The 17,202-nt window shown below is 39.2% G+C and overlaps 1 protein-coding gene across 3 annotated transcripts; it reads left to right on the top strand.

The window, feature by feature from the left end:
- Window positions 1-1,836: 1,836 nt before the first annotated feature.
- rab3ip (RAB3A interacting protein (rabin3)) lies at window positions 1,837-15,737 on the top strand. 3 transcript variants are annotated; one of them, XM_067581045.1, is made up of 14 exons: window positions 1,838-1,993; window positions 7,641-7,741; window positions 8,637-8,753; window positions 8,936-9,102; window positions 9,287-9,458; window positions 9,916-10,011; window positions 11,367-11,444; window positions 11,589-11,807; window positions 11,919-12,047; window positions 13,040-13,152; window positions 13,279-13,302; window positions 13,716-13,815; window positions 14,141-14,210; window positions 15,429-15,737. In XM_067581045.1, exons 3-14 carry the CDS (start codon window positions 8,664-8,666, stop codon window positions 15,509-15,511), a joined length of 1,341 nt encoding a protein of 446 aa, XP_067437146.1. In that variant the 5' UTR covers window positions 1,838-1,993; window positions 7,641-7,741; window positions 8,637-8,663; the 3' UTR covers window positions 15,512-15,737. The 3 variants fall into 3 exon arrangements, with proteins under 3 accessions (XP_067437148.1, XP_067437146.1, XP_067437147.1); XM_067581047.1 differs by lacking the exon at window positions 9,916-10,011 and having other exon boundaries at window positions 1,837-1,993; XM_067581046.1 differs by lacking the exon at window positions 13,279-13,302.
- The last annotated feature ends 1,465 nt before the right edge of the window (window positions 15,738-17,202 follow it).

The raw sequence follows: 17,202 nt of genomic DNA, 5'->3' as shown, positions 1-17,202 counted from the left end.
TTTCAAGTACAAGAAATTGTACCTCTTGTGCAGTACTTGTACGTGACTTTATAAAGCAAATGTACTTAGTCACTGAGTACAGTCATGTTCCCCTCAAGATGGATTGTAATCACTGATCCCTTAACTTTCCATCTAGTGACATCATTAGGTCAAAGTGTGAATTTGACAAAAATAAAAACTAAAGACATTTCCATCATCTGCAACTGTATGTCAAGAAAATGGTTTAATCAGCATAATAACATGATTGAATCATTATAGCAGGAAATGTTAAAATAAATAAATAAATAAATGAACATAACAAACACAACTGAATATCACGAGAAAGTTGGATCATTAAGATAAATCATCTTCAGATAACGAGCAGTGATCTTGAGATACATGTGCAGCATAACAATGACTGAAATACATTTAAAAAAAATCTGGTAAAACTTCAGTGTTCACCACAGTTTTTCTACAAAGTGCAGATATATAAAAACAGCAATAAAACTAAAAATAAATCATAATATTAACAGTCAACATATAATTTGTTTGTATTTGGCGCCCCTGGTGGCTGCAGCGTGGTAGTGCATTCATTCTTTGTGACGAGGACTGTAAATATGGATCTTTAAAGGGATTTTTTTTAAATCTTTGGTTTCTATATGATTTACTAACAGGTCATGCAGCCTTTAATTTACAATGTGTTATAATGTTTGATTTCTCAGTGATCTTTTTTGTTTCTTTTTTCATTTTATTTTTATTTTTTAGCAAAAAAAAAACACAACCCATCAGAGCAATAGGAAACATGAGCTGCTGTGGGTCTGACTTATGCAGGTCCCACACAGTGAGAACAAAGAGTGAACAATGAAAGTAAGTTAAACCAAAACAAACCAAACATTTGTTATAAATTCATATATGTTAAAAATTCCTAAGTACAGAAGCCTTTTTTGTTTTTACAACCGTTTTGTTTTATTGTGAGATAAGATGATATGCAACGTGGGTCCCAAGCCAGAGTCAAACCAGGGACGTTGCAGTTTATGTGGAGTGTGCTGTAGCCATTCAACTACCAGAGAGCTCCAATTACTTTGTAGAAAAACCATATTAGACACACATTATTGTTCCAAGCAGAAGTATTTTCATGTCTTGAAACATGTCAAGATTCAAGATTTCTTTATTGTCATTTCTCAGTAATCACATTGAAATGAAATTCTGTTTCTCTCAGACCAAAAACAGTTAACTTGCAGAATAAACAATTTAAACAAATTTAACAAGTACACAAAAGTATAAAAGCCTTAAAATAGCAGCAAAGGTAAACAGACATGTATTAAGACATATAAAAATACTCTGCTTTGAATAATAACTTGTTCCTCATTTGGTTTTTCTATTTAAAAAGTTTTATTACCTAGGTCGAAACTCATAAAATGACATCTACTCCATAACCCTCACTGAAAAAGCCAGAGTCAATGAATATGCAAATATCTTTTTTAATTTTCAAAGTTTTCCTGCTGGATACAAGATGTAAAGTCCATTCTCAGTGTTTGTGTCACACTTCTGTAAACTGAATATTGGACCAGGATTATCTCCAAACTAGCCGTGATATCACACATCATGCTCATAGATGGAGCCTTAAAACTCATATCTTAGGTGAACACAGAGAAACTTTCCACTTTCAGCAGATGAATGTGAAAACAGCCTTATGCACATACATTATTCTGCACAGTGAAGCTCAAACATCAAACATTTTGAGTGACAGTATGTGGATCCTGCACTAAATAATTTTCGCCACTGAGGGTCAGTGTTTTACTCTCAACCGCCTCATCTACCTTAAATTGCAAGTATATAAAAAAAAGGTGATGGTGAGTGTGTGGTTTCCCAGTGGTCCGTAAACGCACCGTTTGGAGTAACCTGCTCCGGTCTGCGTCAACAACCGCTCCGCCGTGTCCGTTTGTTTGTTTCATTGATTCGGCGATTTACCGGGAGGAAGACCGGTCCGGTCACTGTCCACACAGGAGCTCCGGTGAGTCCCCAGCTAACGTGTCATTAACGTTTATGTTGTTGTTGTTATTATTCTTCGCCAAGTTAGGGTAACTTGTTTAGCTCGCTAGCTGCTATTAGTATGCGCCCATTATCGGACACAGACCGTCTGTCGCACTATTTTTCCCCTTCCTCGCATTATTCGGCCTAAGCTGTCATACACTTTCAAACTGGTAATGTTTAAGCACACTTAAGCATATTAAAGACAATTTTATTCACGTAAATGAATCATATGTTTTGTCAAATTAGTGAAATTAGCGAGCCGTGCTGAGCGGTGTGCTGTGGCCGATAATGGAAGCACCGTAATCCCCCCATCAAGCGAATAACGGACAGCGTTAACGGTTTATATTAACGTTTTATGAAGAGACGAATAGATGATTTGTTGTTGCAGCTGTTTTCACAGCATATTTCCGTCTTTCTGGCACAACTGTCACAGCTAGCTAACAGAAAAAATGCTGAAATGTCGCCTCTGAATGAAGCTGGTGTTACTTAACGGCAGGTCGGCAATTTAACGTTAATGCAAATGCGCCGTTAACGTTAACGCGATTTAGCAACGAAACCCAAGCTGACGCGCAGCAAAGACGCTGCTTTCATGCATCTTTCATGCATGCAGTGTCGGATAACAGCCGTTAGCTTTTTAACGTCTGCCCCCCTGTTTAGTAGTTGTTAGCATGTTAGCCCGCCCGGTAACATTACACATGCTAGCCGATGCTAACTCGGTGCTAGCTGTCACAACACAAGTACAATTTTGAGGTGCTTGTGCTTTATTATTTATAAAGTGATGCTACTTTATACTTCCACTCCACTACATTTCAGAGGGAAATATTGTACTTTCTACTCCACTACATTTATTTGACAGCTTCAGTTATTCTTCACATGAAGATTTGACACAATGGATAATATAACAAGCTTTTAAAATACAACACATTGTTGAAGATGAAACCAGTGGTTTCCAACCTTTTTGTCTTTTGACGTCTTACAAAAAGCAGTGTGTAGTCGGGGTCACATTTCACATGTCTATGAGTTGTTAACAGCTCCACCAAATAGTGATTTTTCCCTCTAAACTTCTCACATGCTTTCATTTCAATAAATGTTCAAATGATCCAATATTTCAGCAAAAATCAAAGATTAGAGAAAAAGTCCAAAAAACTGAAAACAGATTTGTGTATCAGAACTTTGTTTTTTCTTCTTTCCTCTCCCATTAATCATCTCACGACCCCTCAGATTTATCTGCTGACCCTTTGGAGGGGCCCGACCCCTAGGTTGGGAACCAGTGGACTAAACTAGCTAACTGTATATAAAGTAGTGTAAACTAGCTCCACCTCCAGCAGCTACAACAGTAACATGCTGCTCTAACACTGATGCTTCACTATTAATAATCTAATGATGTCATATATAATAATATATCAGTCAGAGGGACCAAACCACTACTTTTACTGCAATACTTTAACTACATCAAGCTCATAATACTTATGCACTTTTACTGCAATACTTTAACTACATCAAGCTCATAATACTTATGTACTTTAGTAGGATTTTTCATGCAGGACTTTTACTTGTAATGGAGTATTTTTACGTTGCTATATTGGTACTTTTACTTCAGTAAAGGATCTGAATATTTTCCCTCCACTAGTGAGCACACAGATGATGTCGTAAGCAGCTTCGGCGGCTGTATGTTCAGTCATGTGAATGAACACAGAGGCTGTTGTCAGAGTAAACTGGTTTAGTATTTGTTGCATATGCTGCAGTTCTTGTGCAAAGCTCACTATCAGGTTTCACTGATATTAATGCAGATATTTTATAACACGGCTATTTATCATGTTTGTTTTATTAAAAAGTTGATGTGAAGCTTATATTCAGCTTCAGCAGTCTGAGTTAGTCATATCAAGTGGATATCTGACACATTTACAGTCTTTTTAGCATCAAATTCCGTCTTTGTGTTTCCTCGGACAGTGTTTCCCTGTTGAGCTGCAGGTGGAAGTATAGTAACAAAAAGAGGGACTTTGGCACTAAAAAGACTGTAACATTGACAGATATCTACTTGATTTGAAGCTTCATATCAGCTTCAGATAAACTTTTAAATACATTTTTGCACAGAAGGAGGACTGTGGGTTTTGTCCTCCATCACTTCCATTGTAAGGTCATTATGAAGGGATCTTCTAATGGTCAGTATGAACAGGAGGAATGATTACAACAAGAAAAACATGTTTCACTGTTCATTTGGGCTCCTGAATGTTGATTTATGACAGACATGGAATAACTGTGAAGCTGTCCTTTCATGAAGGTATTTTAAAATATGGCTCAGAAGCAGTTATTTGGACAGTATTAATATATTACTTTACATCACATAGTTCACAGAGCTTCTGCTTCTCTTTTTAGAGTCTAATGAGCAGAAATGAACAGATACTGAAACTCTTTCATCCTGTCGTCAGTCTTTCATCTTAACTCTGTAAAGAAAAAGACCTGATTACATAAAACTCACTCACAACCCAAATCTGAGAATCCTCTAGATTTTACATTATTAAAACCAGTTGTTTTCATTTGTGTCCTCTGATTTATTTGGCTTTTTTTTATAGTCATATGTTGTGTTCATGTGCTTTGTCTTTTTATTCAGTTACACTGTTGCACAACCACTCGTACCTTGGGGACAAATAAAGTGATTCATCGATTGATTTGTTGACTAAACACAAACAACCTTACAAGTACTTTGCCAAACAAAATTGGTATAATATCTGATCAAAGAATAAGTAAAGAAATCTGATACATGATGCATTGGGGCAGTTTGTGCTTTTATTGGACAGCAGACAGGAGAGAGATGACAGGAAATGAGGCGAGAGAACGTGTAACTGAGGGCTCGGCTGGAGTGGAAACAGGGACGTTACTGTTCATGTTTGGCCCCTCAGGTGCTGGAACAACTCCAAACAATATTATTTTATCATCTATGAGTCCAAACTCTCAAGTTATACAAGTCAGGATACCTGTAGTGAACAATATGTGGCCAGTAAATGTAGAGCTGCAACAATTAGTATCAATCTAAACTATTTTGAGAATCAATTAAGTGATTTGAGTCTTTTTTTTTTTTTAAAGAAATCCTCTATTTTTTTAAAAATCCTCTAGTTTCTTCAGTCCTCTGATGGTAAACTGAACATCTTTGTGTTGTGGACTGTTGGTCGAGACATAACAAGACTTTTGAAGACGTAACTTTGAGACACAATGATCAACATTTTTCCACCATTTTCGAGCATTTTATCAACCGAGAAATCGAGAAAATAATCTAAAGATCAAACGATGAGGAAAATAATTGAAAACGAATGTTTCTCTCCTGCCAGCCGATGTTTCAGTCATCTGAACCGTATCCAGGGTGATCAGAGTAGAACAAGCCGATCATTCACTTCAGCTGCATCATAATTTATATGACGTAGGAATTTCCATCTCCCTTCAGGGGATTCTGACAGACCTCGACACCAGAACTGGACTTTCCTGTCGTGACTTTCCATCGGGTCAGTTCAGGTCTGTGTTTGGGACGACATGAGTGTAAACACTGTAAACACGCAGGATGAGCCTTTATCAGGCGGGTGGAGTAACTGGATCCTTACCCAGCATCCCACAGCGTGTCAGGTTACCATGGGCTCTCCAGGACCGGTCTCCATGGAGACAGGCAGATGGGGGGGGGGGAGAGGAGGGATAGAGGAGGGATTGGTTGTTGAAGGCCGGCAGGGTTTCACCTGAGTTTGACTGACAGGTGGGAAGCTGTCACCTGTCTGTGTGTGTGTGTGTTTGTGTGTGTGTGTGTGTGTGTGTGTGTGTGTGTGTGTGTGTGTGTGTGTGTGTGTGTGTGTGTGTGTGTGTTGCTTTTGAACTTCTTTAACTTGATATCAACCTTTTAGTTTGAATAATTGTAGATAAACGGATTCACTTGTGCAGAGAAGAGTATTAATGAAAGTATCATCTAATCGTCGGTTCGTCTGTCTATTAATTCGACTTCTGCCAAGTCAAGTCCGTTCAATTAGTACAGTCCAATATCACTCATTTGTCTCAGGAGGCTTCACAGTCCCTGCAGTACAATACAACATCCTTCATCCTGCAGACCATCGATCCAGATAAAGAAACTCGGAGGAGGACGAAGGCCAATAACAGCAGCTGACACGTTTCACATCTAATATCCAAAAATATTCAGTTTACCATCACATACAATACAGAAAAGCTTCACATCTTCACATTTGTTTGGCATTTTTCCATATAAAACAGATAAAGCTGCAACTAATGATTATTTCAAGGTGTGAATTTGACATAACGATACATAAATGTGTGTGTGATAAAAACACACTTTGAATAAACCGAGAGAGTGACGCGAGGGTTCATGAGTCACACCTGTATTTGTCTTCACCAGCAAGTCATGAACTCAGCTTTTGTGTCTCTGTATGATCAGTAGAGAGACACACCCACTGAACACACACACACACGCACACACACACACGCCTGTCAGAACAGGTGGGACCGGTGTGCTGTTAAACCAAACGCACCCTGCTGAGGTAGGCAAAACAAAAGGAAGGTTAACAACACGGACACAGAAACAAAGAGTCTGAGAGAGTATTTTAAGAACATGATGATGATGATGATGATGATGATAGTGGAGGATCTCTGAAGTCTTTGAGAGTCAAATCTAAAGGAAGAGGAGTTGTCAGTCGCTCTCATGTCTGCTGGAGTTTGACCTGCAGAATAAAACCATAAAGCTGTCGGGAGACACAGAAGGATGAAGTATGAAAGACAGTCATTGTCATAATATTATTATCAGTGACTGAAGAACAATATTTGACTTTCAACCACTGCTGAATACTTAATGTTGACATTTAGATCCCACTGAACTTACTGCATTGAAATATTTGACTTTGAAAACCATTTTTCTGGATTACTGTCCAGTTTTCAGATTGAAAGTTCATGTTTCTAATATTCAAAAGCTTTATTCAGATTGATCAATTTCAATTAGCTCAAAAAAGTCAAAAAACAAAAGTGACGCCGAGGAAAAACAATCCAGCCTGAATTGAATCGATCTGAACTCTGGCCTCAATATAAAACTTAATAGATGAAGTATATAAATAAATATATACTGGGAATTAAGTTTTTATTTAAATTGCACAACTTGAAAGTGAGGAGCTGAGGACTGAAACTGTTTAGTTTGTGATCGCTCTGATCAATATTTATGTATCACCCACATCAGATGTGACATCATGTCTTGTCTGGGATGCTGGGACATGTCTGTGAATGGAGATGTCATGTGATCACATCTTTAGTATAACTGATAACTTTCTTTATTGAACCTTCAGTCTATAAACAATATGTTTATAAACAATATGTCGAACTGACAGATGAAAAAAATTCTGTTTATTTTTATAAGATAAAACCAACATATATTAACATCTGAGACACTGGAACCAGTCCAATTAGTCTATTACTTATTCTCTGTTAATTAAATCACAGTTTAGTTCATTTAATACAGTGTGTTATTCAGGAAAAGTTGTTGTTTAACTGTATTAACACCATCTAACACTGACACATGTGAATGAAATGTTTCAGTATGGTTTTTGTTCACTATATAAAGACGACCTGCTCTTTCTTCTTCTCTCCTTCAGGTTAAAGACTGTTTCTAGTTGTAGCTGCAGCTCATCTGTTCACTGAGTCGCTGTGAGCCTCCATCCATCCTCCCAGCATCTCCACCCACAGCTGCACTATGGTACACTCAACAAACACACACACACACACACACACACACACACACACACACACACACACACACACACACACACACCATTAAAACACTTTAAACACTCACTATAATATAATAATAAAGTGCTATAAATATATAGCACTTATGAAATCAGCAATTACAAAGTGCTTTACAAGCACAGAATGAAAACTAAATACATGTACAACTTAAAAATGAGTTTAAAATGATAAATGTTTACAGTCTGTCTGTAGTTTGATCATCTATCCATGTTGTAATTTAGCTGTTTTGGTCTAATATAGTAAATGTTTGCTGTGATTTTGTACTTAATGATACTTTTGGTGATGTTCTGTTTTTTTCCCACTATCAAGCTGCAACAATTAGTCAGTTAATCAATTAGTTGATTATTAACCAGCAATTACTTCTGATTGAATAATTGTTTATTATAGCTTCTGTTTTTTGCTGCTTTTCTTTGTCATACGTGACGGTAAATAAAAAATCTTTTGGACTGTTGGTCGGACAAAACAAAGCAAACTGAAGTCGTCACCGTGGGCTCTGAGAAACCGTTAATGCCATTTTCTCACAATTTTTTCACATTTTACAGACAGAGTGATTGATTGATTGATGGATCGATAATGAAAATAATTATTAGTTGCAGCCTTAGAAATGTGATTTGTGTGAAACAAAAGGCAGAAATAGTTGTAACTGATGGCTGTAATGTTGGCGTTAACCACCACAACAAACAAAGCTCTGAAGCCTTTTGTTAGCCCCCCCCCCCCCCCCCCCACTATAACTCACCAGTCCTCTCCAGCAGCTTTCAGCCTCGTGTGACTCACATTTTAAATCAAAACGTGTGTAACGAACACGTTGGAGCATCATTAACAGCTGTGTGTGCTGCCTGCAGACTGTATGATGTCTGAGAGCAGCTGCTATGGCCTGCAGCAGCGGTCAGACTAACGCCGAAACTCTGGAGGGGTTCCATGAGGTGAACTTGGCCTCGCCCACCACACCTGACCTTCAGGTAGGTCAAAGGTCAACCCGTTACCTCATCACACGTAGGTAAAGATCAATGCTTTAGGATGCTGATGACTGATTAACCTGTCAGGAGATTCATTAACTCAAGTTCTCAAAGTGAAACTGAGAATCATAAAGCGTTAACCTTTAACGGCTTCATCGGCTCCTCGTGCGACTTCCTTCCTGCAGAACCAATCGGAGCAGCGCGCCCCCGCCCGTCACAGCACCCCGCCCACCTCTCTGTATCGCACCCACTCCCTGGGAGCTCCCCCTCCTGGCCTGCCCACCTCCCTGCGGGCCGACCAGCTCCCCACGCAGCCGGTTTACTCCACACCGAGGTCCAGTCACAATGGAAGGTAAAATACTGCGGCTGAATCCACACGAGTCTGACTTCATCTTCATCTTCATCATCAAGTCTGCTGAAGTTTTGTGATATGATGACATGTGATTTACGCTCACAGTCAAAGATACTCTAAACTCTCTCCTCATCAACCGTAATCTATAACCGACTACTGTTGTTTCCACGGTAACGCCGCGCAGTGTGCCAGGCCTGGAGGCGGAGTCCGGAGAGGGCAACTTCCTGTCCGGAGAGGACGGGGAGGAGTGCAGCGCTTTGAGCGACAGCCTGTCGCGGCTGCGCAGCCCGTCAGTGATGGAGGTCCGAGAGAAAGGATACGAGAGGCTGAAGGAAGAGCTGGCAAAGGCTCAGAGGGTAGGACACACACACACACGCACACACACACACACACACACACACACACACACACACACACACACACACACACACACACACACACACATATACATGGTCTCTGGTGCTAAATTTGAATGCGAGTGTGTGTTTGTGTGTGTGAGTGTGAGAGACACATCACTTCATCCCTCCACAGCGCTCATTATTACATCAGCATCATGTAATTTTTCATATTTTGCATTTTTTTACATTATTTTTTTATATATGTGTTATTATTTAAGATGGAACTGATGGTTTAATCCTCAAACATGTTTCACTAATTTTTATTTCTTCATCTCCTTGTTTGTTGTTGCCATGCTATGATTTTACTTTCATGTGTTCATTTGGCGGTTGTTTTTCTGTTGTGGTGTTTTTTCTGTTTTTGTGTGTGTGTGTGTGTGTGTGTGTGTGTGTGTGTGTGTGTGTGTGTGTGTGGAAGGAGCTGCTGTTGAAGGATGAGGAGTGTGAGAGGTTGTCTAAAGTCAGAGACCAGCTCGGCCAGGAGCTGGAGGAGCTCACCGCCAGTCTCTTCCAGGTCGGTCCGCCTGCCTCTCCTCTGTCTGTCCGTCCGTCTCCTCTGCTTCCTGTTTCCTGTTTCCTTTCCTCCTGAGACAGCGGCCAGACAGAAAACGGACAGAAAAAAATGACAATGATTGACGCGGGGATCAGTTTCTCTCTCTTCTTTGGCAGCAGAAACGTGAAAAGGAGGCATGACGGCTCCAGAAACGTGTCGGGGAAACTGTGTTCAGTAAAATCCAAGTCGCTACTTCCTGTCTAACCGTGAACTCCAACCTTTAAGAAGTGTGTCTTGTGTTAAACCGGTTCAGCACACTTGTGTCTCACTTTGTTCAGTTCACTAAATGTGGTTTGAAATTTCGTTTCAGTCCTGCGTTTCTATATCAGCCTTATTTGATCACTTTCAGCCATTCTGCAGCTGTATTAATTGACCGCTGATGCAAACCAAATACCATTTCCTACTGCTACTTCACATTAAAAGCTGTACAAACTGCAAAATGCTACAGGAAATGCAATGTTTGCCATTGAGTCAGTGTCCCACACAAGATATGGATGTATTTAGTCCACAGATTAATTTTAGATGTTGCCAGTTTGAAGTTTATAAGCAGAAATAAACCAGTCAGATGTTAAATGAAGAGCTGCAGATAAAGAGCTCTTACTGTGAAAAGCAGCTCACCCCCAACACGTCACCAGAGATCAAACGCTCTCTTACCTTTCCTTGAATCGTCTCGGCTGCTCACAGCTCAGCTCTGCACGAGTTTCACAACCCAAATCAAAAAAAAGCATAAAAGCACTAAATGTTTAAACAACAGAGGCGTCAAACGATAGACACAACTTTTGTTAAAAGCACAGTGAAATAAAAAAAATAAATCTTCCTTGTTTTAATCCTGTTTCCCTGCGTTAACGGTTCAGTTATTTCTTGTTTAACGCCAATTATGTCAAAATCATTTCTGTGTATTTTCACATCAAAACCCACGTCTGTTCTCTTCTTGTACAGCGATTGTGTAACGACTCATCTTGAACTCAGACGTAAACAAAAATGGATCCAAATCAGAATAAAATCGACAAGAAAGCAGAGTGAATCTGTCCGGCCGGCCTTCAAAACATGTGTTTCCTTTTCTCTTCACATTTCTCCTTCTTGTTCTCGTCTCACTCGTACCTTTTTTCCTCATAGAGGGTGTGACGCTGTGTGTGTGTGTGTATGTGTGTGTGGTTTTTCTGTAAGCCAGGCTGAGCTTTACTATATGTTACTATTATGTTTTTAGAATATTTATTTTTTAGTGTACTGTTCCTTTTTTAATAGGCTTAATGAGCTTGTGTAGATGCTGCTTTACTATCAGAATAAAAACTAAAACAAGTGTGTATGTTTTCTAGGAGGCTCACAAAATGGTCAGAGAAGCCAACGTCAAACAGGCAAACGCTGAAAAACAACTGAAAGAAGCTCTGGGAAAGGTGACAAACACTGAACACACACTGAGCATCTTCCTCTCAGGTCTGAGCTCATCATCAGTTACAGTTTCAGGGCAGGAAATCAGTCCTGGGCTCCTGACTGTTGGTTTAAGACTCCTTTAACGTAGGAAATCACTCCCGTTTCAGATCGACGTCCTCCAAGCGGAGGTCCAAGCCCTGAAGACGCTGGTGCTCTCCTCCCCCACCTCCCCTGTGGGTGAACTCCCCTCTGCAGGAGTCGGGGGAGGAGGGTCTAAGACTCCCTTCAGGAAGGGCCACAGCAGGAACAAGAGCACCTCCTCCGCCATCCTGGGGACGCAGCCCGACCCGTCGGCCACGCAGCCTATCGTCCGGGAGTGTAGAGAGGTAGAACTTTATTTAACCCCAGATAATAAAACTAAAATAAATAATTCTAAAATAAACGCGTCATAAATGCAGCGTTACTGTATGATGATGATGACCTGAGCTGTCATGTAGGTGGACAGTCAGCTGTTCAGCGAGTTCAAGGCGTGGAAGGAGGAGCCGACGCTGGACCGGAGCTGCTGCTTCCTGGAGAGAGTTTACCGTGAGGACATCTACCCCTGCCTCACCTTCAACAAGAGCGAGGTACACAGAGAGAGATTTCACCTAAAGGAACCTCGAGGAGTTTATGAGCACGAGTATGAAACAAGTTCAAAATATTAAAAATGTGTTATGAGGAAGGAAATGTATTTAATGTGTGTCAACAACGAACCTCGAGCAAGAAGAGATTAGTTAAGAGACAGAGTTTAAATATGATACTGAAATCAACAACACACTTAATGCAGAATTAATATTCTGTTCATATTGTCAACATCATGGCTGCCAGTTTACTGAGAGGGTTTTTTTTTTTTTTTTAGATTTTATGATTTTTATGTCGGTATAATCATAGTTGTAAACAGCTGACAGTCACAGAGATGTTACAGCAGGTGATGTTACACTGTCACATGACCGGCGCCTCTCTCATTGGTCACAGAGCGCTTTGCTTTAGTTTTACTTTATTTATTTGACATCACAATAACATTTGAAACAGCAACATATAATTATTCACAGGACACTAAAATACATCTGTCCACAGGAGGCTTTAAAAAAAGGTTAGAATATAAAAGTTAAAATGTGAAGAAGAAAAAGAAAGAAAGATGAGATGAAAAACAAGAATACATACAGAAAAACTACAGTGTTGTTTGTTTTTTAGCCGTGATGTAATACAACTTCACGTCAAAGCCTTCCCTCTTTATATGTTCTAATAGTTTCAGCTCCTCTAATACGACTGCTGACACTGATTAATATGTTGTCAATGTGTAGCTTGTTTTTACTCTCTGGGAACATTTTTGTGAATGAAACTCTGTTACAAACGGAGCAGATCAGGTCAACTTCCTCATGAACAGCTGATATTTATTAGGCTGAAACGAGTGATTTACAACAAGTTTAGTTTGATGAATCCGACTTGAAAAACCTGAACAAACAAACCTCAAAGAGAAAAGTCTGAGATTGGTGAACTTGACCTCACTGACCTCTCCTGCCCCTCTCACTTTAATGTAACGTCCTTCATCGTCCTCTCCCGTCCCCCTCTCCCTCAGCTGGGTTCGGCTATCTTGGAAGCCGTGGAGCAGAACGCGCTCAGCGTGGAGCCGGTCGGCTTCCAGCCGCTGCCTGTGGTCAAAGCCTCGGCGGTGGAGTGTGGAGGACCAAAGTGAGATCACACACACACACACACACACACACACACATCATACACACGTAAACTCTTTCTCCTCTTCATCAAGCTTTCACTCCTTCATCGTCATCTCTCCATCTTCCCTCACTTTCCTTTCTCTAGTGGGCGAAGGGCCGAGCTCGTCACGTAAGTCTGACTCTGTCTCTCTCGCTCTCTCCCATCAGCATCTTTTTTTTTTTTTTAATCGCTCCTCAGTTGCTCCTCGGCTCCCGCCTGGCTCCTCCAAACACCCCCCCACCCTCCCCCACACCCCTCCCCCGCTAACTCATAACATCCCCGTCTTCATTAATTCCTTCTGTCCAGGTTTATCAAAGAGATCCTGATGAGACGAACCTTGATAAATGTTTAACACTCATCTCCTCCCTCCCTCTGCTCCCTCCTTGCTTCCTCCAGTCTTAGTATTCCTCCTTTTATAGTTTGTTTTGGTTGATAATTTTTGTAGTTTTTGAACAAATTCAGTTTTCATCCCGTTGAAACAAAACAAAAACCTGTAAATGACTTTACATCCGTCTCTCTCTCTCTCTCTGTGTCTCTGATAGAAAATGTGCCCTGAGCGGTCAGACCAAAACCTGTAAGCACAGAATCAAGTTTGGAGATTCGTCCAACTATTACTACGTATCTCCCTACTGTAGATACAGAGTGAGTATGAACACACACACACACACAATCTTATTTCCAGTGAGACCACAATCATGATTCTCATTGTGACATCTGCAGGACAAAAGTGACATTACAACATATAAAACAATAAATACATTTAAAGGAGTATTCACAATGTTTCAAATCTGTCCTAAACCAATTGAGTCAGAAATGTAAAGTCATCAATCAAAAAGGATCATTCTTCCTTCTGTCAGTTTATTATATGAAGACCAGCAGATGTCAGTCATGAGCTCTTTCAACAAAAACTGTTAATGAGTTTGTATTGTTGTCATATATGTTCTCTGTCTCTGTGTGTTTGTTTCAGATCACAGCCGTGTGTAATTTCTTCACCTACATTCGCTACATCCACCAAGGGCTGGTCAAACAGCAGGATGGTGAGACACAAACACTTGTTTCCTTGTTAAGGGTGAACAAAATGACACAGAGCTGAAGGATTTTCCCACGAAGGAGAAAAGTCAGAGAAGAAAGACTTTCATTGATTAGTTTTAGTGTCACTCGGTGCATCAGTTCAACTGTGCAGTGAAATCAAGCTTGTCAAAGCCACAAAGCATCCATTACTACATCCAAATGACCTGCAAACATGTATTTGTATGCTTGTAAAACACACAAAACGATGGCAGAAAACCTCAGAACGACATTATAAATGTGACTGATGAAGAACAGACGCTCTGCTTATCAAACGTTTCCACTGGAAAGACGGATCTGTTGGTTTTTATTCCTGCCGACGACAGCCGGAGGTGTTATGACTTTAGGTTGTCCGTCTGTCGCACTCTTGTGAACACCATATCTCAGGAACCCCTTCAGGGAATTTCTTCAAATTTGGCACAAATGTCCACCTGGACTCAAGAATAAACTGATTAGATTTTGGTGGTCAAAGGTCAAAGGTCACTGTGACCTCACAAAACATGTTTTTGGCCATAACTCAAGAATTCATTTGCTAATTATAACAAAGTGTCACATAAACGTCTGATAGGATAAAATTACAACATTTTATATTCAAAAGGTCAAAGGTCAACTTCACTGTGACATCATAATGTTGTGCAAAAACAGTTTTCAGGCCGTTATTCAACGCTATAACAGAAGAGGAGATTGTGACCATGTCTCACATTTAGTCAGATATTGAATCAGTGACACTAAACCAGCTTGAAACTGTGATTTATTGTTTAGATCTTCTGTGTTTGAATCATCCACGTTTTTAGAATTTGTAGCTTCTGTGCAGCAGCATCATATCTGAAGCATCGTCTGTTGTCATGGCTACAACTTTGTGTTCAATCAGAATCAGCTCTACTGGCCAAACATATGAACACATACAATGAAAATACACTTAATACCTTTTTATTAAATTCTATCAAAGTCTTCACTACAAATATTATGAGTCTGGACAGACATGGATGTAAACTGGAACTTGACTGGTCTGTGAAGGTATAAAACCACCAGGCGATATTTCTAGTTTCTATTTTTTCAATACCATCTCACATTGCTGGAAACATAGATTTTGTTGTTGATAATGATGATGATGATGATGATGATGTAATGAAACAAAGCATGTGACCTCGTGGCGTTTCCTCTGCTCTCTCTCTGTGTGTTTCCAGCGGAGCAGATGTTCTGGGAGGTGATGCAGCTCCGCAGGGAAATGTCCTTCGCTAAGCTCGGCTACTACAAAGACCAGCTGTGACTGACGGACAGCTCGGCCCTCCAATCACAGCAGACTCTGCCCTGAAGCCCCGCCCTCCCCCTGGTTCTGGTTTTCCTCGTCTCATCCCGTCATTTCAGGACCCCCCCCCCCTTCCTCTCCTCTCCCCTCTGTGTGTGAGAGCCCCTCCTGTTTTTGTGTGTGTGTGTGTGTGTGTGTGTGTGTGCGCGTGAGAGAGAATAACACTAAAAAGACTGAAAGACTGTGACATCAGTGGTCTGTTTTTGTTACTGATCTGGAGTTTTGATGAGTTTCTGTTGATGGTTTGATTCCAGAATATATTTACTTGATTAAAACTTTATTAACACTCCTGCTGGAAAACAGAACTTACAAACTGAAGTATGAAGTATGTTGGCATTTAAACCCATCTGAGGATCTTTGACTTTTGCTTTTTTTCTCCCACTTTCCAAAAGGAAACGCACAAAAAAAAAAAAAAAAAACTTGAGTCATTAAATCAGAGTGTAACAGCGCTGCAATAAGATTCACATTCCTCACTTTACTGGATCAATTAGAGCCACTGTGGGGAAAAAAACCTGTAATTTCAAGGGAAAAATATTACATAAAACAATTATATTCAATATTCTACGAGGAGAATTCAGAATTTGAGAATAAATTTGTAATTTTATAAGAAAATGTCATATTTCAAGAATTGAGTTGAAATATTTTATGAACAAAGTTGTTTTACACATTGTGTATGTTCATTATATAATGTTCATTATAATGTGACTTAATTCTCAAAATATGAAACCATTTCATGATTTATCATTATATTACGTTTTTCTCTCAAATCTATCTCCAGTTGTTTTTCTTGAAATTGCAACTTTATTCTCGTAATTTTACTTTTACTCATAAAATTATGACTTTTCTTTCAAAATATTGATTTTTTTAAAATCAAAATTACAACTTTATTCTAGAAATATTTTGACTTTTTTTGTAAATTATGAGTATCTCAAAATTTTGACTTTACTCTTGAAATATAAAAACACTTTTTCTTCTCAATTATGATATAATCCTCAAATGTTTTTCTTGAAATTGTAACTTTATTCTCATTATGACATATTTCTCATAAATATTAAACACTGACTTTAATTTTCTCAAATATCAGCTTAACGCTCAAATTATTACAACTTTTTTTCTTGAAATGACGACTTATTCTGAAAATATTATGACATTTTTTTTTGTCTCATTTCAAGTTTTCACTTAAACATTATTATTATTTATTATTATTAACTATTCTAGAAATCTCAGATGTTTTTTCCTAACAGTGGCTCTTTTGCTTTGTTGGTGCAGCTACGATTATTCAGTAAATAAGTATCTTTTATTATGTTTAGTCAAGTTTTTCTGAAAATCTGCTCCAGAAAAATAAGACACCCAACAGTTAAAACAAATACCAAACAATCAGTTATTGTTTACTAAATGAAACTGTGTTTAAGCTTTATGTTAAACTTTAATTTATGTTGAAGAAAATGATGAAGGCAGTCTGGGAAATTTGTCTTTTTTTAAACAATCTAATGAAGTCCATTTGGATGCAAAGATAATCAGAAGATAACGAGTGCACACGTTGCTGTAAACAATGTACTTTCAGCACTCTTTAACTTGGGAAAAAGAACATTTATTTATAATTTCTTCTGGAGTTTATGATGGTTATTCTGTTGTCAGGATGTTTCAGACGG

Source organism: Thunnus thynnus, chromosome 23 (assembly GCF_963924715.1).
Source record: "Thunnus thynnus chromosome 23, fThuThy2.1, whole genome shotgun sequence".
NCBI classification, from domain to species: Eukaryota; Metazoa; Chordata; class Actinopteri; order Scombriformes; family Scombridae; genus Thunnus; species Thunnus thynnus.
The sequence above is the reverse complement of the archived record's forward strand: the minus strand, read 5'-3'. Positions and strand labels throughout refer to the sequence as shown.